General features: G+C 37.3%; 1 protein-coding gene across 6 annotated transcripts in view; it reads right to left on the bottom strand.

Moving 5' to 3' along the window:
* Positions 1-23,657, bottom strand: part of SLC10A7 (solute carrier family 10 member 7) — a 259,094-nt gene that overhangs the window by 116,703 nt on the left and 118,734 nt on the right. For 2 of the 6 annotated variants that reach the window (XM_077755906.1, XM_077755908.1), the window contains one exon: positions 5,860-6,941. The exons of the other annotated variants lie outside the window; for them this stretch is intronic. In XM_077755906.1, coding sequence (XP_077612032.1) covers positions 6,915-6,941 — 27 coding nt within the window. In that variant the 3' untranslated portion in view covers positions 5,860-6,914. Of the gene's footprint in view, positions 1-5,859; positions 6,942-23,657 lie in introns of those variants that run through there. 6 annotated transcript variants of the gene reach the window in all.

Genomic DNA, 23,657 nt, shown 5'->3' with positions numbered 1-23,657 from the left:
GGCTCAGGTCACGATCTCACAGTTGGTGAGCTGGAGTCCCACACTGGGCTCTGTGCTGACAGGGCAAAGCCTGCTTGGGATTCTTTCTCTCCCCCCACCCTCTCTGTCCCTACCCTGCTCAGTCTCTCTCTCTCTCTCAAAATAAATAAATAAACTTAAAAAAACTCCAGATGTATTTAAAATTACATAATTTATTTCAAATTTCTTATAAGATTGTCACCTTATTTCTTGACTTTTTCATAACGTTTGTATTTTTGCACATAAGAAAAATACAAAATTCAGTCTTGACTTATGAAACTCTCCTTTATTATGAGTCCAAAATATTTCAAGATATAATTACAGGCACACTATAATAGGAAAACAATACGATAAATTAGGCAGAGAGGGAAAGGTTAGGACCTGAGGTCCCAGGGTAGGGAAAAAAAACACATTTTGGAACAATGCTGGGAGCCTCTGACCACAGCAAAGCCCCTTGGGCATAAGGTGCTTCTTAAGAATGTAACAGACACAACATACTCCCCCTCAGGAATTTGACAAAATAACTTAACTAAAATAAGTAAACCATAAAACTTATATTATATGAGGGACAGGATGACCATAGTCTGACTCCTCACACAATGGAATTGAGCTAATCAGGAACAGACAACCCAGGCACCTAGAGTTATCAAGCCAGTAAAGGTAGGACCTTAGAAGGAACGAGTAGGAAGGAAGGGGGGTCGACCAGAACCTCACAGAACAGAGTGCCTTGCCTACATTCACTTTCAAATGCCCCTTCTCTGTAAAGAAAGCTTTCATACCATTCTTACTTTCTGACCTTATTATACTCTAATAAACTTTCGCCTGCTGCTCATTTTATTATGTGTCCACCTCTTTATTCTTCAAAGCAGTGGGGCAATGAATCCCGGGTGTTGAGGTAAAAAAAAAATCTTGCAACAATACCTAAGAGATACTACAAGTTTGATCTCAGAACACTGCAATCGAGCAACAATCACGATAAAGGGAGTCAAATGAATTTTCTTTTATTTCCCCATACATATAAAAAATATATTTACAATGTCCTGTAGCTTAAGTGGGCAATAACGTTATATCTAAAAAAAACCAAAAAACAGAAAAACTGTACGTACCTCAATTTAAAAACACTTTACTGCTGGGGTGCCTGGGTAGCTCAGTCAGTTAAGCACCTGACTTCAGCTCAGGTCATGATATCATGGTTCATGAGTTTGAACCCCACATCAGGCTCTGTGCTGACAGCTCAGAGTCTGGGGCCTGCTTCAGATTCTGTGTCTCCCTCTCTCTCTTTCTCTTTGCCTCCTTCTCCACTCATACTCTGTCTCTCTCTCAAAAATAAATAAACATTAAAAAAAATTAAAAACACTTTACTGCTAAAAAATGCAAAGCATCATCTGAGTTTTCAGGGAGCCACATCGTTTTCTGGTGGAGGGTCTTTACTCAATGTTGATGGCTGCTGACTGCTCAGGGGTTGGTGGAGATCAGAGTGGCTGTGACAGTTTCTTCAAATAAGACAATGAAGTTTGCTGCACTGATTGACTCTTCCTTTCCTGAATGATTTCTGGGCAGCCTGGGATGCTGTTTGCTTGCATGTTAGCCACAGGAGACCTTCTTTCAAAATTGGGAATCCGTCTTCCCAAACCCTGTTGCTGTTTTATAAACCAATTTTATGTAATATTTGCAATCCTTGGTATTGATTTCAACAATCTTCACAGAATATATTCCAACTCAAGAAACTACTTTCTTTGCTCATCCCTAAGAAGCAATTCCTCATCCTTTCAAGTTTGATCATGAGATCACAGCAATTTAGTCCCACTTTCAAGCTCCACTTCTAATTCTAGTTCTCTTGCCATTTCTACCACACTGTTAGATACTTCTTCCACTGAAGTCTTGAACCCCTCAAGAGGTTTGGAATCATCTCTTTGCCAGCTCCTGTTTATGTTATTTTGACCTCTGCCCATGAATCACAAATGTTCTTAATGAATCTAGAATGGTGAATCCTTTCCAGAAAGTTTTGAATTTACTTTGCCCAAATCCATGAGGGGAATCAGTAATTATGGCAGCTCTGGCCTTATGAAATATATGTCTTAAACAATAAGACCTGAGAATCAAAATTACCCCTTGATCCCCAGGCTGCGGAACTGACACTGTGTTAACAGGAGTGAAAACAACATCCATCTCTTTGTCCATCTCCAGCAGAGCTCTTGGGTGACTAGGTGTATTGTCAGTGAGCAATCGCACTTTGAAGGAATCCTTTTTTTGAGCAGTAGGTCTCAGCAGCGGGCTTACAATATTCAATAAACCATGTCGTAAGGAGATGTGTTGTCATCCAGGCTTTGCTGTTACATTTATAGAGCACAGGCAGAGCAGGTGTAGCATAATCTTAAGGGCCCTACAATTTTCAGAATGATTAATAAACATTGGGTTCAACATAAAGGCATCATGTGCACTAGCCCCTAACAGAGTAGGCTGTCCTTTGAAGCTTTGAAGCCAGGCATTAACTTCTCTCTAGCTATCAAAGTATTAGATGGCATCTTCTTTGAGAATAGTGCTGTTTTGTCTACATTGAAAATTTGTTTTTTAGTGAGGCCACCTTCGTGAATTCTCTTAGGTGGATCTTCTGGATGACTTGCTGCAGCTTCTCCATCAGCACTTGCTGCTTCACCTTGCACTTTGATGTCAAGGAGACGACTTCTTTCCTCAAACCTCATAAACCAACCTCTATTACCTTCAAACTTTGCTTCTGCAGCTTCCTTACCTCTCTCTCAGCCCTCACAGAATTGAGGAGAGTTAGGGACTTCCTCTAGATTAGGCTTTGGCTTAAGGGAATCTAGTGGCCAGTTAGCTCTTCTTATCTAGAGCATTCAGACTTTCTCCCTAACAGCAATGAGGCTGTTTTACTTTCTTATCATTCATGTATTCACTAGAGTAGCACTTTTCATCTCCTTCAATAACTTTTCCTTTCTACTCACAACCTGGCTAACTGTTGGCACAAGGGGCCTAATTTATTGGCTTATCTTGACTTTCAAAATGCCTTCATCCCTAAGCGTAATCATCTCTAGCTTTTGATTTTTTGAAATTTTTTAACGTTTATTTATTTTTGAGAGAGAGAGAGACAGAAAATAAACAGGGAAAGGGTAGAGACAGAGGGAGACACAGAATCTGAAACAGGCTCTAGGCTCTGAGCTGTCAGCACAGAGCCCAACGTGGGGCTTGGACCCACAAGCCAAAAGATCATGACCTGAGCCAAAGTCAGAGGCTTAACCTACTGAGCCACCCAGTTGCCCCCTCTAGCTTTTGATTTGAAGTGAGACATGTGACTCTTCCTTTTATTTGAATACTTATAGGCCATTATAGTGCTATTAATTGCTCTAACTTCAATAACGTTGTGTCTCAGGGAATAGGGAGGTCCAAGGAGAGGAGAGATGGGGGAACAGCCAGTCAGGGGCACAGTCAGAACACACAACATTTATCAGTTAAGTTCACCACCTTACATAGGTACAGTTTGTGGCACCTCAATACAATCACAATAGTTATATCAAAGATCACTGATCGTAGATCACCGTAACAAATACAGGAACAATGAAAAAGGCTGAAATATTGTGAGAATTACCAAAATGCGACACAGAGACATGAAGTGAGCAAATGCCATTGGAAGAATGGTGCCAACAGAGTGCTCATCGCAGGGTTGTTACACACATTCAAGTTGTAACAAACACAGTATCTGTGAAGTGTAATGGGTGAAGCACAATAAACTGAGTCATATCTTTATATCAGTATTGGAGGGAAGGAAAGAGGAGGATCACATATCATAAATGTTGGTGAAACTTTCCCTGGCACCTTCTAACCTCCTCTTGGCACCACCTCCCTCTTGCCCAGCTTCCACATTGTCTTTTGCATGCGGGCCTCCAAAACAATTAAATGTTCACTCTGTCTCTTTTGCTACTGTGCCTCTGCTCCCTCATAACATAAGGGAACATTTTTTAATGTTTCGGCGACCACTTCAGAGTGTGCTTACAGTCATGAAATCAGAAAATAATGGGAGGCAACTAGACAAGATTAATTGGTTCAAGCTGATTCTAGGAGACTGAGTATGTCTCTAATAATGTAATGATTATTTTGAGGCAAGTATTGTGCCGAGTGCTTTGTATAAACCAATCAACTATTTCTCTCAATTCCCTGTAAGATAGGTTCTATTATCGTCCCCTTACTTGCTCAAGAAACCTGAGGCTCAGAAAAGCTAACAACTAACGGCCACTGTCACTGAGTTTCAATCTCAGTTTAGCTTCAGAATCTGTGCTCTTTATGAATAATGATGACGATACTGATGACATCAGCAAAGTAAGAATACTAACAGTTAGGAGCACTTATTAGGGGCCAGGCAAGTTCTAAGTACTTTATAGACATTCATTCACTTATTTAAGAAACAACACTAGACTGGAAGCCAAAAAGACTAGGATTCCACTCCAAATCCTGGTACTGATTAACTGCAAAGCTTGGAGGAAGTCACTTCTACCACTCTGAGTCTCAGTTTCCACAGATACACATTGAAGGTATTGTACCAGGTGATCCCTCTCACATTATATTTATAGTCTTCTCACTCAGAATAAGCCAACGGAAGAGGCCCTTGAGATGAGCACAGGGGTACGAGAAGAAAATGATATTCCTGCTGTCAAAAAATGTATATACTAAGTCAAACAATATCAGTGATTGAGGACCAGAAAAGATTTCACATGGTATTCAAAACTGCTGTTTGGTGGATTAACACAGAATACAAAATAAAATTTGGTAATTATGATGGACTGAATTATGTGCCCCCACCCCAAATTCATATGTGAAGCACTAACTCACAACACGACTATAGGTAGTGATAGAGTCTATGGACCTAATTAAGGTTAAATGAGGTCATAAGGGTAGGGCTCTAAACAATTGGACTGGTGTCTTATAAGAAGAGGAAGGGGCGCCTGAGTGGCTCAGTCGGTTAAGCGTCCAACTTCGGCTCAGGTCATGATCTCGCGGTTTGTGGGTTCGAACCCCACATCAGGCTCTGTGCTGACAGCTAGCTCAGAGCCTGGAGCCCTGTTTCAGATTCTGTGTCTCCCTCTCTCTCTCTGATCCTCCCCCTCTCTCTCTCAGAAATAAATAAAAACATTAAAAAATATTTTTGAAAAAGAAAAAAAAGAAGAGGAAGAGACACCAGAGATTTCAATCTCTCTCTCTCTGCCACATGAGAACATAGCAAGAATACAGCCCCCACAAAGACCAGAAATAGATACTTTGCCAGAAACTGAATTGGCCTGAACCTTGATCTTGGACTTCTTAGCCACTGCGAGAAATAAATTTCTGTTGTTTACGCCACCTAGTCTACAGTGTTTTGTTAATGGTAGCCCAAACTAACAAAGACAATAATTAAAGGAAAAAGAATCCTAGATTTAAAAAAATCCTAACTCTAAAGACTGCTGAATTTAATTGCACATTAAAAAAACCTTTATATGACAAAAACAATTATACAGTCAAAAATATTTGCAAAACGTAACAGAATAGATCATTACTATATGAATAACATAAAATCAATATAAAAGATTAATGGAAAAATTAGTAAAAAGATATGAACATATTCACATCCTTAGTGCCTACTTCAGTTTCTTGAGGGAGATAGCTAATGATTAATTAAACTAAATACATAAATTATGTAATTTTAGTTTTATTAGTTTTTTTAAAGCACACAACTTATATAAATATAGGGATTTAGATGACAATAGGTTAAGTTTGTAGAATTATTATAGAATTTTATAGAAATATAAAATCAGAGTATTATATTAAAAACAAAAAAGGTATGTAAAAGCCAGTGAACATTTTAAAAATTACTCAACCTCACCTGTAATTGACAATAAATAAGTAATGCTAAAATAAATACTTGACACATACATATCTAAATAAGATTACATTTCTCTTAATAAATTTACAAGTTGGTAATGTCTACTGTTGGTGAGGAGGGAAAAATGGTAGAGCCTTTTAAGAGGAAAGTTATTTATCAAAATTAAAAATATAAATACCTATGGCACAGCTGTTCTACTTCTAGGAACCAATGCTACCAATATGCTCCCAAAACAAACATCAAGATAAATGAACACTAATTGTCATGACCAGTTGTTTATAACAGCAAAAAACTAATACAATCTCATAGGTTCATTTATGGAGAATGACTTCAATCTTTAAGATGTATCTTGTCAATAGACTCTTATGCAGATGTTAGAATGAAGGAAGACTGCACTGAGTTCAAGAAAAAAAAGCAAGGTGCAGACTTTTATATGATATATTACTATTGGTGTGAATTTTTAAATGCATACATATATGCATGGGAATACACACATACACACACACACATACTGGTATCGTCATATATTTCTGGTAGAAAACATGAGAAAGTTAGCAATGGCTTTCCATAAGGAGATATGAGAGGGAAATATTTTCATTTACTGTTTTGTTTTTGTATATATGTCCATAATATGTATTTAAGAATATAATTCTGAAAAACAGAGCATTTATATAAAAAGTCTTTAAATTATGAGTCTACCTTCAATTTCTATGAATCAACGCTTTTCCTTGAAAAGACTGAATATTCAACAATCAGTATACCAAATACCTCAATTAGGCCAACATATCTTTCTTTCTATAGCAATCTTTTCCTTTAGCAATTTCTCTTTTACAAACAAACCACACTGAGTTTGTCCTGAGCTCTCTTTTCTCATATTCTCTTAAATGCAACCAGCTGCCAAACCCAGTTGATACTCTTCCATTCACGCTTTCAGGACCCTAGTAGCTCAGGTATCATTGTCATTCATTAGACAATAGTAATAGTGGAAGGAGATGTCGTTACTGAGTTCTTCTATGTGGCAGGCACTTCACATATTCTGCTTTCTTTCTAATACCTACAGCGATAACAGAAGGTTGGTATTAATATCTCTTTTATCTGGATACCCACAATATCATTACACCTAAAAAATGGTGTAATCAGGTGGTGAAAAGTAGTGTCTCGTTACTTGAAATTAAATTTCTCTTAACTCCTAAAAGGCTGAACAAACTTTTATTCATTTACTGGCCATTATAGTCTCTTGCAGCATTTCCTGTCATATGTTTTGCCTATTTTGTTAGCTCGTGGTTTGTCCTTTGCTTTCTGATTAGTTTCTCATGTATTTTAATCTCTTTCTCCAACTTTTTAAAAAAAGATTTCAAACCTATATTAAGATTGCCAAAAATAGTGTAATGAACATCTATATATTCTTCACCTATATTCACCAATTACCAGTTGTTAACATTTTGCCATCTCGCTTTTAATCCTCCATCCCCAGGTGGTGGGAGTCACAGCATTGTGACGCTTCTCATCTAAATACTTCAGCATGGGTTCTGTGCCTCTTCATCCTTTCTGCCATCCGGGCCCTTCACAGACCCTTGCTCTAGCCTAATGAACTCCTACAGCTTCCTGTATCATGTATTTACTATTTCCTTTCCTTGCAATGTATTTCGGCCATTTTCCATATATCCAAATCTTATCCATCCTTCAAGGCACAACTCAGATGTCCCTCAGTCCATGAAGCCGTCCCTTCTTAATTTTCCTTCTGTTGCCTGTGCCAATTTTATACCACCTATTGCTTTCTTCTTGGCACCACAGTTATTTGTGTATATGGCTCATATCCCTAACGGTCACAAGCACGTAAGGACAGGAAGTGTGTCCAATAGTAACTTACATTTTCCACAGATCTTAGCAGAGCAACTTACAAATAGGAGACACTCAAAAAACATATGCAAAATCAACCAGCAAAATCACTTAAAAATGTACGTTTGTGAAAAAATCAGAGGGAAGTTAAGATTCTATTTCCAATCCTTTCAACAACTCCTTGTGATTTTTCTATAAGTCAGTTAACTCTACAGTGATAATATTGATTATAAAATAATAGCTTTTATTCTTTTTTCAAGATCAGGCACTTCATATATGCCATTCATCGTGTCATTTAATCCTCATGACAGCTTTGTGAGGTAGACATTATTACCATATTATAAGAGGAAAAGGAAATAGAGAGAGATGAAGTAACATGTCTGTGCAGGTGGGGTATTAGTCTATAATTTTTGTCATGTTTATCTTTTTATTGTTCGTACTGCTCATTGACCTACTACCTACTACATTGACCTATAGTAGGTATTCAATAAACATTTGTGAAATGACTTGTTTAAAATTAGGTGTTTGTGCCTACTTAGAGATGTATGAATTCAATGAGTAATACTATTTAGCCAAAAAATACAACCCAAAACAGATAAACAACTCACACTTATTACCAGATAATTAAAGAAAAGTTGGTATTTTCTGTTATGCACAAAAAGTCATAACAATCTTTGGAACCCTATAATAGGTTGATTTAGCTTTTAACTTCTTGATTCATCATGAACAGCATCAATACTTAGAGAGGCATGTGCTTAAAACATGCAAAATTAAGAGGCTTTTTCTTTGCGGGGGCGGGGGGGGTGTTTCTGGTGAGGAGCTAGGTGGTTTTAGCTTTTGTAATTGGCAATTCCACCAAAATCCATCAGATGGCTATCTGTGACTTCTCTAATAAACATTTTACATTGCCTTGGAAAAAGTGAACGCCAAGAGTCCAGTGTCCGGGCCCTTTATTATCAAACAGGGGATCTAGCTCCCAGCTCTCATGGGTCTGAGATTTAATGGCCCAAATACAATCTTTCTGGCTGAACAGGGCTGTGAGACCTGAAATAACTGGGCTATAATTTCAGTTGTCTTAAAGTCTGACACCAATGTAACTGATAGGCTTTGATCTTTAAACAAAAAAAAGAAAAGTGTTAAGGCATAAACAATTTTTATCAAATTTTGTTGCCCTGAATTATATATTCTCCCAAACATCATTGTGTTTAATTCTAAACACATACTCTTAATGACACCTATTAACTCATTTAAAAGCAGTAAGCAGTGTCAAGACACATGGTAGACCAGCACTCCCAGAGAGAACTTCGGTCTCCTTGGTCCAGTCTCAGTGTCTCCATGGCCAAAGCTGGAGGATCGGCTTCTAATGTAACACTGGAAAAAAGGAGTATGACTGTTGTATAGATATGAATGCCATATTTGGAATAAGGAGGACTGATAGGCTGGCCTCCTGGCTCTGAGACTCTGAGCAAATCACTTACCCAGTCTCAATGAGCCTCAGAGTCCTCAGCTATAAAATGCAGATGACCATTTCTCTATGGGCAATTGCTAGGATTTGTGACATGATGGAGATAAAAGTACTTCGCAGTTCCCTAGCTTAACAAATGCTCAATAAATGTTAATAGATGCAACCAATGGGGTCTCAAATCATATTTTTTTAGGGATTATGATAATGAAAGGTGTAATAGTTTATGACACCATTAAAGTTTGAGTGTTTGAGCTTTGATCTTTTAATGGTAAAGTTTGTTGAAGACATCCTAGATTTTGCTATTTGAAGGACTATCTTTACTCATATTTTATACCTTATTCAGAAAAATCAATAAATAAATGTGTGTGCTCACTGAATGAGTAAATGAATACATAGTTAAAAAAAAGGCTTGTGGGTTATAAGCATACCCGCTCATAAGAAAGTGTTTTGAAATTGAAAAAAGGCAATCATAATGTTTTATGATTCCAATTACTGATAATATTGCTAACGCTAATAGTTACTAAGGATTTCAAGTTTTCTAGGAATTGGGAAGTTGTGGGAAAAGGATACAGAATATGTAAAAGATACTTATTTAAATCAGAATCCTAGATCTGGGAAGGTTCTGAGCAGAAGTCCTGAAAATATGAACCATTATCCCTTCTACTTTATCAGTTAGATTATTTGTAAGTTACTTAAATTCACTGAGTTTAAATGTGCATTCATTTCAAGTACTTTTTGCTTTTAATTTTAAAGTTAGACTGAACAGCCATAAAGACAGAAAATTCAAAATGCAAAAAATGAAAAGAAATGTTTATAAATATATTGAATATAAAAGCGAGAGGAGCTTTGGGAGAAACTAGTACTCAGAGCTACTTGAAAAGGAAAAAGGAAAAAAATAAACAAATCTTGATCCCTATTCTTTAAGGAGAGAGATCCTGAAGCTCAGAAGCAGTATTATCATCCTGTTAGTTAAATGTTGACGTGTTGTGTGACTGAAACTTCTAATTGTTTACAAAAATGTAACATAACGTGTCATCTTCACTCACAAATTTATGCTTTACTCAAAAAAGGACATATAAACCATATAAACTCATGCCCTCAGTCTAATAAGTAATTCTCTCTAGTTTTTATCTTTATTATAATTCTCATATACATATTAATATAAAGTATACCAGAGCTTTTAAGTGTTGGCCCATCAAACTTGGGCACTGCAAATGTGTGAAGAGGAAAACAATGTTAGGTACCCATTTGTGGCTGTGCAAATCAATGTCTCCAAGAAGAGCAATCTGGACTAAGGGTTATTCTTGTTACTAAAAAAAATCCTCTGTGTCTGTGTGACCAAGNATTTGTGGCTGTGCAAATCAATGTCTCCAAGAAGAGCAATCTGGACTAAGGGTTATTCTTGTTACTAAAAAGAAAAATCCTCTGTGTCTGTGTGACCAAGAAAAAAAAAAAGCGTAAAGTAAAAATACTGCTAAAAGCAAACAGAATTCTTGAACTCTTTGACCTATTCTGAATTGAGAAAGAAAGTATACCGTATGCCCTCAGTTCACAGTCCACTCTCATTGAGTGTCTCATTGAGTAGCTGGTCAGTGGTTAGGGACTGAGCCACACAAAAGGCACATGAACTCTTCTCTTCTAAGAGTCAATGCATCTTCTGTAAGGTCCCTAAACATCCCCAACTCTAATCAGTAATTGTCATTAAAAGCTCTCATTACATGAAGTAAGTGTAATTAGAGCATCTTGCCCTCACAGGGTGTATAGCACTGAGAAGGCTGGAGGGGTTCATAAATTAGTGCCAATTCACTCTCCCTCTATCTACCGTGCAATCTGCTGTGAGAGAGAAAAGTCGTATTTATACACATTAAGGCAAAAGCCCAATGGCCCCTACAAAATTAACCTAAACACTAACTGTGGTTATTTGAGGGACTCCCCATTTCATTATGTGTCTCAGAAATAAAAGAGATAAAGTTTGCTGCCATCAATAACACTGAACATATCTGCTGAATCTCGCAGATTCCAAGACATTAATAATTCAAAATCTTGTGGGAATTTTGTCATGGTGGAGATACGACTTGTCTGCAAACAGAGCTCAGGGGATGTTCAGTATGATCTATTCTTCTGTATATGCACAACTGCTGCATTCATCATGACACAGAGGAGAGCACAGCATTTGCTTGTACCTCTGCAATTGGAATTTGGGAATGTAGATTATAAAATTGTTATGGTTAACATAATAATCCCCAATCTCACATGAAGAGTAATCATCCTGATATGTCATTATACCTTATAGATTAAAGGGGTTGGTAAACATTTTTTCTTTCCCTCATCTCTTAAGCATTTATGCCATAATTCAAAAAACATTGAGATGGAATGGTCAGATGCAGATAGTAAGTTGGGCTCTCTCCTAATTAGGAGACTGTGTGTGTGTGTGTACACACACATACGTGTGTATATTTATACTGACATATAGACACACACAATGTGTTTATATATTTGTGTACATATGTACATACTCACATATATGCACACTCACATATCTATGACTCCCAGATTTACTTAAGAACTAGAAATTGACAATGTCAATTACATCACTGACTGCTGTCCTGGGCCCAGGACCTAAGAAGATGACACTAGCAAAAATATCCACCAATATTATTCCCCAAAAGGTCCCTTTAGACACTAGCCAGACCCTCAATTCTTGATAAAAGATTTCGAACAGCTCTCAAAACTAAGGCGAGAACAATCTTTCTAAAACTCAAATCTAATCATGTCATTTCCCGGTGGAAATTCTTCCCATTGCCCTTAGAATAAACCCCTAAATCCTCTTTAACAAGGCCCAGGAGACTCTATGTAATCTAGCTACCCCAGCCTACCTCAGCCTCATCTCAAGCCATTTTCTACTTCATTTTCTGAGCTCCAGGCACAGCGGCTTTCTTTCAGTTCCTTGAAAGCATCATGGGCAATCCTGCCTCAGGGCCTTTGAACATGGCATTTTCTCTTATGTAACGTTCTCCATTTAGCAAATTCCTACCATTGTTCAGATCTCAGCTTATAAGTCAATTGGTCAGAGAAGGTTTCCCCTACCCTGATAATAGGGTAATAATTACTAAATGTTCCTATGTAGTAGGCATTGTAGCCAACTTTCTACGTGCATTTTTTTCCATTAATTTCACAACAACCCCATGAAGTTAATGCTATTATTTCCATTTACATATCTGAAAATGGGTCCCAGGAAGATTAAGAAATGTATGGAAGATTACACAGCTTACAAATGGTGGAAGAAGAATTCACTGAGATGGTCACCCTGATACAGTCTCTCTTCACATATATATTCTTTGGTAACATCATATAATTAGTTACTTAATGTTTGCTTCCCACATTAGAATGTAACCTCTAATAAATGTTGAAAGTGTATCTACCTTGCTCACTAGGATATTGTACTGGTGCTGGGAACACAGAGGTCAACAAACATCTCTTGTTGAGTAATTGCATGATACTCTGAGTCATTTCTAACACAAAGAAAAGAAAGACTAATTAGAAATGTTCACTGTAAGTCATTACCTATCCAATTCAAGCACTAAATCTGGAGAGAGCTGAAATAGACATAAGTTACTAGGAAGTATATGTAGTCCAAATAAGTCCTAGTAAATATAATCTGAATAGAAAATGTATGCAGTGTGTTTTTAGGGAAAGGAAATGCTGTGTGCACATCTAACTCTATACTGGAACCTACCAGTAAGAGCAATCACTCAGAGCACTTTATGAAATTTCAGTTTCTATAGATTTCAGAGTAGGCTTGACAGCTCTCAACTCCAATTTCAAAGTATAAACACATTTAAAATCACAACGAAAAATGATTAATAAGGTAAAGTGGCGCTTGGGTGGCTCAGTCAGTTAAATGTCCGACTCTTGATTTCTGCTCAGGTCATGATCTCACAAGTTTGTGAGATCAAGATCTATGCTATCAACTCAGAGCCTGCTTTGGATTCTCTCTCTCCCTCTCTCTTTGCCTCTGCCCCACTCATACACACACTCTCTATCATGATAAACTTTAAAAAACAAGGTAAAATTGTTTCAAAGACTCATAGATGATCTGTCTCAATCAATACAGCTAATCCTTGCATCTAAACACTCAGTATTACTCCATATTATATCGGGAAATGTAATCAGAATGATTGCAAGTTTTCTTGAAATGTAAAGCTGATTCCACAGACTCTGAGGACTGGTCAAGGTCAGCCCTAGATTTCAAATTCTCAAAATCCATGGTGATATCATGAATGAAACCCTGATTTAATTCTACCTCATTAGGTTTTTTATTTACCAGTGCTGCAACTGATTAACAAAATAAATAGGTCTTGTTTTATATTTTTCTTTTCTACCTTTCTATAACAAAGGGGTTAATGAGTCTTAACATGGCTAAATATGTGCACCAGCTTACCATAAAATTTCAATGACCACAAATATTATACTTTAAATTTAAAGGCCAATTATACTAGATCAAAACCGAGGAGTACACCAAGACAAAAGTCTATAACTTTATCTTTAGGAGATACCTATTTAGAGAACCTACAGAGCCCACCCTGCACAAACACAATAAATACAAACAAATGAATGCTGGGAGCCATACTGGCCTCGCTGTATGACAGTCACAGTGAGGAAATGGCACATCTCCTGCCATGAGAAACGAAAACTGGTATCTCCTTCTGCTATTACTGGCTCATGTTGGAAATGAGCCTGCTGGTGTTGACCAGGCCTCACAATATTCCAAATCAGACCGATATTCCCCACAGATTCCTCATAAGGAAAAGCATATTCCTGCCTTTTCAAAAGAGATTTCAGATGAAAGCATTGTGGATGATTGTCAAAAGGCTCTTCCTATGGGCCTTGCAGATCCAAGACTTACATAATAAAGAGGGCTAAGAACACAAGAGTTACAATTGAGTCTGGCCCTAAGACAAAGAGCCTAATTTAGAGTTAAGGACAGATATCCACCCCCACCCAATTGTTTCTGCTTGGAGCACTAGCCCCCCAAAGCATTTGTGATCAGTATTTGGAGTGACTATTTCTGGCCTTGAATATGCTGACTGCACCCTGTGAAGGAACCTATTGAGAAACTTCTTTTGTGATTATGGGAGCAAAGCTGTTCCTGAAAGACCTGTTTTTCTTAATACTTCTTAAACAAGCTATTTACCCCTGTCCACAAAGAACTAACTTCACCCTTTTTATGCTAAAAACATTGTCTTGTATGCTAAAGATACCTTTCTTCCCCCATGGATAAGCATCTAAATCACCTACCTCAGTCACTATTGATAAAGGTTATGCATGAGTCTTCTACAAATCTATGTTCCAGGAAATTCTTACATATCAAAGAAGTTCGTCATCAGAAATCATTGTCTAAGGCAAATGCCACTTCTGTGCCATCCCCCAAACAATTATAAAATAAAGTTGAGCCCCAGTCAGAGCGGAGACGCCTGCCTGGTGATGAGAAAGACTCTCGGGGCCTCTCTTATCCCTTCCTTGCCGACACCGTCCATCCTTCAGGGACCCCTGGACCTGCTGGAGCCGGTCTCTGACAAATGAACAAATGGACAAATGAAAATGTAGACGACCTGGAGAAGATTCAAAGACATCATCCTTCCAAGTCCCTTTTGTTATCCATAGGATCACATTCCTCCATATTCTTATTCATATGAATAGAATGAATAATCTATATTTTTCAAAAGCCATGCCTTATTGGATGTACATGAACTTTGTTCAGCTATCAGAAATGTTTAAAGGGAATATTAGTCTCTGATCAATATTCTACTTTTTCCATGAAGTCCTACCTGATCAATTCTATCTTCCCCCCTAAATCTCTGAGTTTTCACTTTTAGTTACCATGTCACCTGTTCCTCAAGGGCATGCTTATTAAAGCACACAATTTCTACTACCTTATATTTAAAGCACACAGTTTTTACTACTTTATTTTTCATATATTTGTGTGTACACGTCTCTCTTTTTGAAGTAGAAGCTGAGGGGGCACCTGAGTGGCTCAGTAAGTTGAGCACTTAACTTCAGCTCAGGTCATGATTTCACGGTTTGCGAGTTCAACTCACATGTTGTCCCCCACTTGTACTCTCCTCCACAAAAAAAATTTTAAAAGTTTTTTTAAAAAAAGTGGAAGCTCATTCAGGGTATGTTTTTCATATGATTAAATTCTGTACCCTCCTCTCCCGCAATAGCTCTCATCAAAATGAATGCACATAAGAGAACAATTCACAAATAAATGAATATGGCTGTCTGAGTGATCTGGAGTCAGGTGCTAATATATATTTGATCCCAACAATATTAACATCACACATGCTCTTTAGTGCTAACATGTCATAACTTAAGTGAAAAAACAAAAATAACAAGTGTATGTGCATTGCACAGCATGAATATCTTACTAAAAGAGGGTTTCTACTTTGGTTGTTAAATATTGCAATATACTTTCTATCCACTGAAGTCCCCAAAATCCTGCACATGCTGATAAATAAACGTGTCATTCATTTTTCTTTGCTCAGTTTAGACTTTATAGAACTAAACATTCATAAAAATCAATAAGATATCCTTAAAAAAGTAAGTCACTTTGGTCCTTGAACTCAAGACACTGATCATTCTTCATTTTGCCACATATCATGGATTCTTTGCATGATAGGTCAACCTACAGAGTTTTTTCTCTCCAAATATTTCCAATATTAATTATTCCTTCTCTCTGGCCCAGATCTACTATCCAACATGTTGCATAATCATGTCTATCTGAAGAGAACTGATAACGGTAACTGGACTGTGATATCATTTGATATTTTGTTTCCCACCTTAATCACCCTTATTAGTCTACTTCTTGACCACAAAGAGAAATCATGATGTTGACTTTTAAATGAGGAGATAACTAACTAAGCCAAACTAACTCAAAGGGTTTAGAATATTGAAAGAAACAAAGATATTGGTTAGAAAAGCCCATATCAATGGAAGGAGCATATTTAAATAAAAATGTTCCCTCCAGTGATGGACATTTTACCAAAAGCTTTAAATAAAATATATTATTTCATGCATTCTGGTATGAAAGTCAAAAGCTCATGAAAGTAGAAAAGGTTGATAGTTTCAGATTATATTACTCTAAATAAAGAAGGAATTGTTGCTGACATCATCTTAAATATATTGCATATTGACATGTTTTTAAAGGAATTATAGTTGTGTGGCACAAGTCAAAATCGAATTTAGTTCAATCAGCTGCAGCATATTTTTAAAAAATAAAAACATATTAGGGATACAAATATATGAAAAGGCCTTTATCAACCTTGCTCTTTATATGCCAAATTTTTAAATCCCTACTTATATGCAAGCAAAAAAAATGTACATTGGTGAGATTGTGGGATTATATATTCATAAAAAGAATAATTTCACACACACAAAAATTCCTGACCACTGCTTCCTAAAAAGTTCATGGGGAAAAAGGCAGGGAGGGACCTGTTCCTTTAGAATTCAGCACAGAATGTTTAAACACTTACAAGGAAAAGTCACTAAGATTTAAACATAAATAACAAAGGAAAAATGAGAAAAAGAAAAAAGAGAATTAAGTCAAACACTCTGTAAACTGAATTCAGACTCTAAGGTTTTACAGGGCATTAATCTAATATATGCCAAATTAGATTTTCAAATTCCGTAATATTTGATTTCTTTTCTAAAACTGGTTTACTGTTAATCCCAGAAGTTTTTCTTTCAAAGATAAACTACAATTCTAAGTGAGATTTCTATTCAACCAGGAGCTCTACTGTTGATTTTTTAAGTATTTATGAACCATATTTATGATTTTACCCTCCCTAAACATTACTTTTGACTTTAATAAATTTTAGACTCATGTAAGAACTAAAAGGTGGTTTAATGTGGATTAAATAATATTCATTTAAAAACAGGGCCACTTGTACACCATTTGTCAGCTAAAATAATGTCAGAAAAGTTTTTAGACAACTGGGAATTTCTTCCAAGTCAACAACTATAAAGCAACACTGAAGCCATCCAGGAATTCCAGTATAAGATAGATCTCCTTTTGAAACGCAACCCCAAAAATATATAAAATTGATCACAGGTAACGTTCTGTCTTTGCTCTGGGGCTAAAACCTTTAGCTGGGAAACATCACGACTATGTTCCAGCCTTTAGCACTAGAGAATCGCACAGCACAAGAGCCTAGAAATCTAGCTACTGGATGGCTTCACTGCTCCTTCACACCCCGCTCAATGGAGCTTCTCATTAAGACCATTCCTGAGCTTCAAGTCACAAAATGAGATCATTCAGCAAAAGCCCTTCAGTATGGCCAGTCCACTCATGCTAAAGTGGTATTGGAACAGAAGTTCGTGGGTTTGTTGGAGAGCAAATAAAAGAAAGCAGCAGGCCATGGAAGGATGTAGTCCTTCTAGGGTGAGTAGATCTGGGGTAGCATAAAACAGGAGAGCAGAAGAAACACCTTTAAGAATCCTCTGGAGTATAATTTAACAATACAAAATAAAAGTGGAAACTAAAGATGAAAGAAAACCTGGATAAAGCAATAACAAAAGAAGTTGTTCCTTCTGGGCAGAGACTCTGGGGACCAGAGTTGAAGCAGTTATCTCTTTGGGCAGTGCAGATGCATATAATGTCACAAGTGTTCACAGTGTTATTGATAAAGCATTGGTATTTTCTGCGACATCATATGGCAAGACACAGTAACTCCTAGGAGCACCTTGAGATTTCTGGAAGCATGCGAATATGTGTGTATGTGAGCAAATACCTGCAAATGAGTACCTCCTCTGCTAGACCTTCAATTAAAAAAAAAAAGAAAAAGAAAAAAAAAAGATTCTCTTCTGGACTGGAAAAAAATTAGATAAGTCTCGTTATATAAGTCAGCATCTTAGAATTTAATTTGATATTTATTTTGGCAATCAAATAGCAACCAGGATATAAGGAAGACCCAGGTGAAAAACGGTTTTGTGAACTAGACGAATGCCATTTTAGCCAAAGCTACCATGACTGTTCTGTGACCTGAAATCTTCTTGAGCACAGCCTCTCCCTGCCCTCCCCCTACTTCTTTCCTTTTGTTTACAACACACCCTTGGGCATAAAGTCATTGATCTGCCCTAGAGATACGACTATGACAGAGACCTATTCTTAAAGGTTCTCCCCTGGAGTGATCCCTCAGCATGTATTCCCAGCCTCTAGGGCTATGAAAACTGGTCTTAAGGGAGGTGGGGTTGTGAAGACCCATTCCTCTTGTGGTTACCCAAAACAGGTTTCTATCCATAAATTCCCTTAATAAACCATTTCTTATCACACTGGACCTGTTGGCCTTTTTCTTTGGTCTTATGGATCCTTTGGCCTTTGGAGGTCATTTTGTATATACCTTCCTTTCATGGAACAAATGTAACAGTTACATATATTTACACACACACAGACACACAGACACACACAGACACATACACACACACACACACACACACTGAATGTGTGGCATCCATTATAACTTACATATTTGATTTCTTTCTGTTTAAAGTATAGTAAGAGAAGTACCAAAAAGTTCTTTATCACAAAAGAAGTCAAAGAAGACAAATTAAGATCAAGAAAATTGGAAACTCCGGAGGAGAATCTATACAAAATTACACTGTAACAATAGTGGAACATTTGTTATAAGAAAAGTGGACAAGCTTTGGACCAGTGATCAGGAAGCCCTTTAATTTGATATAATAAGAAACAGCTTTATGGACCACAGCATGTTAGAATTACTCTTTTTCAGCAAAGAATCTCTGGGTAATTCAAAAGACAAGAAGGATGAAATATGGCTTTGTAAAGCTTGTTTACAGATGGGAATACAGACAAGTCCATCCCGAAGAAAGAGAAAAGACAGAAAAAAAAACCTGCCAGGCTGGGAAAGGCAAAACCTTGCATGCAAATATGTATCATACACCACTAGCTTATAAGACTCAAAAATCCCCAGGCTTTTTGTTCTATCCTGAGTCCTGCCTGGAAAATGGTTTATTTATTCTACCGCTATTTAGACTGGCACAGACTAGGTGCCAGGCACTATATAGATATCAGGGACATTAGAGTGAAAAAAAGAGGTAAGGTCTCTCCTCTCTTAGAGCTTACACTCTAGTGTAACTGACACACAATAGACAAATTAACAAAATACTTCTGATAATGATAATGGCTTTGAAGAAATTTTTTAAAAATGTGTTAGAAAGTATTGAGGAGGTGCTTATGAAAGGCTACTGAGGAGATGCCTTTTCAGCTGACACCTGAGTGACAAGAAAGAGCCAATCCAGTGAAGATCAGAAGAAAGAATGTTCTAGAAAGAGGGATGGCTAGAGCAAAGGCCCTTGGGGTGGGGGTGGGGGGATGGCTTGGTGTCTTTGAGGAAAAACCGTTGCTGAAGTATGCTAAGTATGTGGTATGGTATTAGGTGGGGCCAAGGAGGAAGGCAAGGCTACCTAATAAGACTTTACTGGTTGGGATAGGGGTCTATAAATTCTCTCCTATGGGCAACAGAAGACACCAGAGGTTTTTAAACTAGGGAAGAGTTGGTGGCTCAGTTGGTTAATTGTCCGACTCTTGGTTTTGGTTCAGATCATGATTTCATGGTTCGTGAGTTCAAGCCCTGCACTGGGCTCTGTGCTGACAGTGCATAGTCTGCTTGGGATTTTCTGTCTCCCTCTTTCTGTCCCTCCCCTGCTTGCTCTCTATCTCTCTCTCTCAAAATAATTAAACATTAAAAAAATTGTTTTTAAAACTAGGGAAGAGTTGGGTGAGATTATGGTGGCACAACATGAGATTTATTTTCTAAAACAATTACTTTAGCTGATATGTGAAGTCAGAATTTTAGGGAGATCAGAGTAGAAGCAGGTGAGACTGATTAGGGAATAAGTACAGGAAGTACGGATAAGAGGCAAGAGTTGATGGTATCTGGTATTTTACTGGGTAGTGACAATGAAGATGAAAAGAAATTGATGAACTCAAGATATATTTTGAGGTAGATCCAATAGGATTTACTGATAAGTTAGATATGGGGTTGGGGGAGGGACAGTGGAGAGAAATCCAGGAACACTCTTAAAATCATGTCATGAGTAGAGCCTTTTACTAAAATGAGAAAGACTAAGGATGGGGAAGGAGATCAAGAATTCTATTTTGCATGTGGTAAACATGAGACATTTATTAGATATTCAAGATGAGACATCAAATAGGCTTTTTCATATGAGTCTGGCATTTGGGGGAGAAGTTAGACCTGAAGATATCAATTTGGTAGCAGTGCATTTTGATGTTACATAAAACCATGGAATTGGCTGAAATTTCCTGAGTTACTGTAGACACAGAAAAGGCCAGGACCCACCACCAAGCACTGAGACACTAACATTTAGAAGTTAAAGCAGAGCAAAGAACCAACATAGGAAACTGAGAAGGAGTAGTCTGTAAAGTAGATGGAAATCCTAGGAGAGGAAGATATCATGGAAATGAAGAGGAAAACAAGTTTCAAAGAGGGAGTGATCAACTGTGTCTACTACTCCCAAGTGTTTGAGTAAAACAAGAACAGAGCAACCACCACTGGCTTTGGCTAGATGGAGGTGACTGGTAACATTGATAAGTTAAGTTCTTAGCAGGGTGCCAGGGAGGCTTGACTAGAGTAAACTGAGGAGGGGCAGTGCTATACAGAGTAAAGATTGGGACAGCTGTTTCAAGACTCACAGCTAATATCATTCTCAATGGAGAAAAACTGAGAGCTTTTCCTCTCCGGTCAGGAATAAGACAGGGGTGTTCAGTTTCATCACTTTTATTTAACATAGTACTAGAAGTCCTAACCACAGCAATCAGACAACAAAAAAGAAATAAAAGGCATCCATATTGACAAAGAAGAAGTAAAGTTTTCACTATTTGCAGATAAATAGACAACTATAAATAGACAACTCTAAAGACTCCACAAAAAACTGCTAGAACTGATACACAAATTCACTAAAATCACAGGATACGAAGTCAACATACAGAAATCTGTTACATTCTTTCACCAATAATGAAGCAGCAGAAAGACAAATTAAGGAATCAATCCCACTTACAACTGCACCAAAAACAATATGATACCTAGGAAACGTAACCAAAGAGGTGAAAGACCTGTACTCTTAAAACTATAAAACACAGAAGATGACACAAGGAAATAGACATTCCATGCTCATGGATTGGAAGAACAAATATTGTTAAAATGTCTATATTACACAAAGTAATATACATATTCAATACAATTCCTATCAAAATATCAAAAACATTTTTCACAGAGCTAGAACAAATAATCCTAAAACTTGTAAGGAACAAAAAAAGACTCCAAATAGCCAAAGCAACCTTGAAATAGAAAAATAAAGCTGGAGGCATCACAATTATGGACTTCAAGTTATATTACAAAGCTGTAGTGATACAGACAGTATGATAGTGGCACAAAAATAGATCAATGGAATGGAAAGAAAACCCAGAAATGAAACCACAACTATATGGTCAATTAATCTTCAACAAAGCAGGAAAGAATATACAATGGGAAAAAGAGTGTTTCTTCAATTAATGGTGTTGGGAAAACTGGACAGCACCATGCAAAGGAATGAAACTAGACCACTTTCTTACACCATACACAAAAAAGATTCAAAATGGATCAGAGATCTAACTTTGAGACATGAAACCATAAAAATCCTAGAAGAGAACACAGGCAGTAATGTCTTTGACCTTGGCCATAGCAATTTCTTTCTAGATATGTCTCCTGAGACAAAGGCAACAAAAGCAAAAATAAACTCTTGGGACTACATCAAAATTAAAACCTTCTGCACAGCAAAGGAAGTAGTCAATGAAGCTAAAAGGGGTAGTATCCAAAATCCATAAAGAACATATCAAACTCAACACCCAAAAAACAAATAATCCAATTTTAAAATGGGCAGAAGACATGAATAAACGTGTCTCAAAGAAAACATACAGATGGCTAACAGACACATGAAAAGATGCTCAACATCACTTATTATCAAGGAAATGCAAATCAAAACTACAATGAAATATCACCTCACACCTGTCAGAATGGGTAAAATCAACAACACAAGAAACTTGGGAAGGATATGAAAAAGGGAAACCCACCTGCACTGCTGGTAGAAATGCAAATTGGTGAAACCACGATGGAAAAAAGAGTACGGAGGTTCCTCAAAAAGTTGAAAACTGAATTACCCTATGATTCAGCAATGGCACTACTACTAGGTATCTATCCAAAGAATATAAAAATACTAATTTGAAGGGGTACATGCACCCCGATGTTTATAGCAACATTATCTACAATAGCCAAATTATGAAAACAGCTCAAGTGCCCATAGACTGATGAGTGGAGAAAGAAGAGGTGATACACATATACAAAGAAAGATTACTCAGACATAAAAGAGCATGAAATCTTGCCATTTGAAATGGCATGGATGTAGCTAGGAGCTAGAGAGTATAATGCTAAGCTAAATAAGTCAGAGAAAGACAAATGCCATACAATGTCACTCATATATGGAATTTAAGAAACAAAACAAATGATTACAATGGAAAAAGAGAGAGGGGCAAACCAAGACACAGACTCTTAACTACAGAGAACAAGCTGATGGTTACCAGAGGGGAGGGGGTGGGAGGATGGGTTAAATAGATGGCAGAGATAAAGGAGGGCACTTGCTGTGATGAGTACGGGGTGTTGCCTGGAAGTGCTGAATCACTAAATTCTACACCTGAAACTAATATTATACTGTATGTTAATTAACTGGAATTTAAATAAAAACTTAAAAAAATGTTCGTTTGCTTGGAAGAAGAAATGGGACAGTGAAATGGAGCAGTACTGAAAGCAAAGTGGGAAAGTTATAAGATCATGATCCAGTAGAGGCCCACACTCAATCCTATTCTGGTTTCTAGGCTTAGTATTAATATCTGGAATTGAAAGCAGGATCTTGACTTACTTTTTTGAGTCACTGATACAATAAACCTTATCAAAACATTTATTGAACCCCTAATCAATGCAAGACACTGTGGTAGGAATCAGAATAGAACTAAGGATATGGGCTCAGATTTTTAGCACTTGAACTCTTGCTAGGGAACAGAACACTGATCTTAAATTTGTGGAATTTGGTTCCAAGGAAATGAAAAACACTAAGCTAAGCTTCAGGGTCCACTGGACTTAGTGTAGTTCACATCTAACAGATGTGATGACAGACAGATGAATGGACAGGTTGTCAATGAGAGCCTCTACCCTCCACACACATCACATATTTATCAGTCTGGACTTGCAGGTACANTTCCTCCGTCAAGTTCCTCCTAATCCTCCTATACGTGCAAACATGATATTTGTCCTTCTCTGCCTGACTTATTTCGCTCAGCATAACACCCTCAAGGAAATTTGTACCTATTAACCACTTTCACTTATTTCATGCACCCCT

This window comes from Crocuta crocuta, unplaced genomic scaffold (genome assembly GCF_008692635.1).
Source record: "Crocuta crocuta isolate KB4526 unplaced genomic scaffold, BGI_CrCroc_1.0 scaffold112, whole genome shotgun sequence".
NCBI lineage: Eukaryota > Metazoa > Chordata > Mammalia > Carnivora > Hyaenidae > Crocuta > Crocuta crocuta.
The sequence above is the reverse complement of the archived record's forward strand: the minus strand, read 5'-3'. Positions and strand labels throughout refer to the sequence as shown.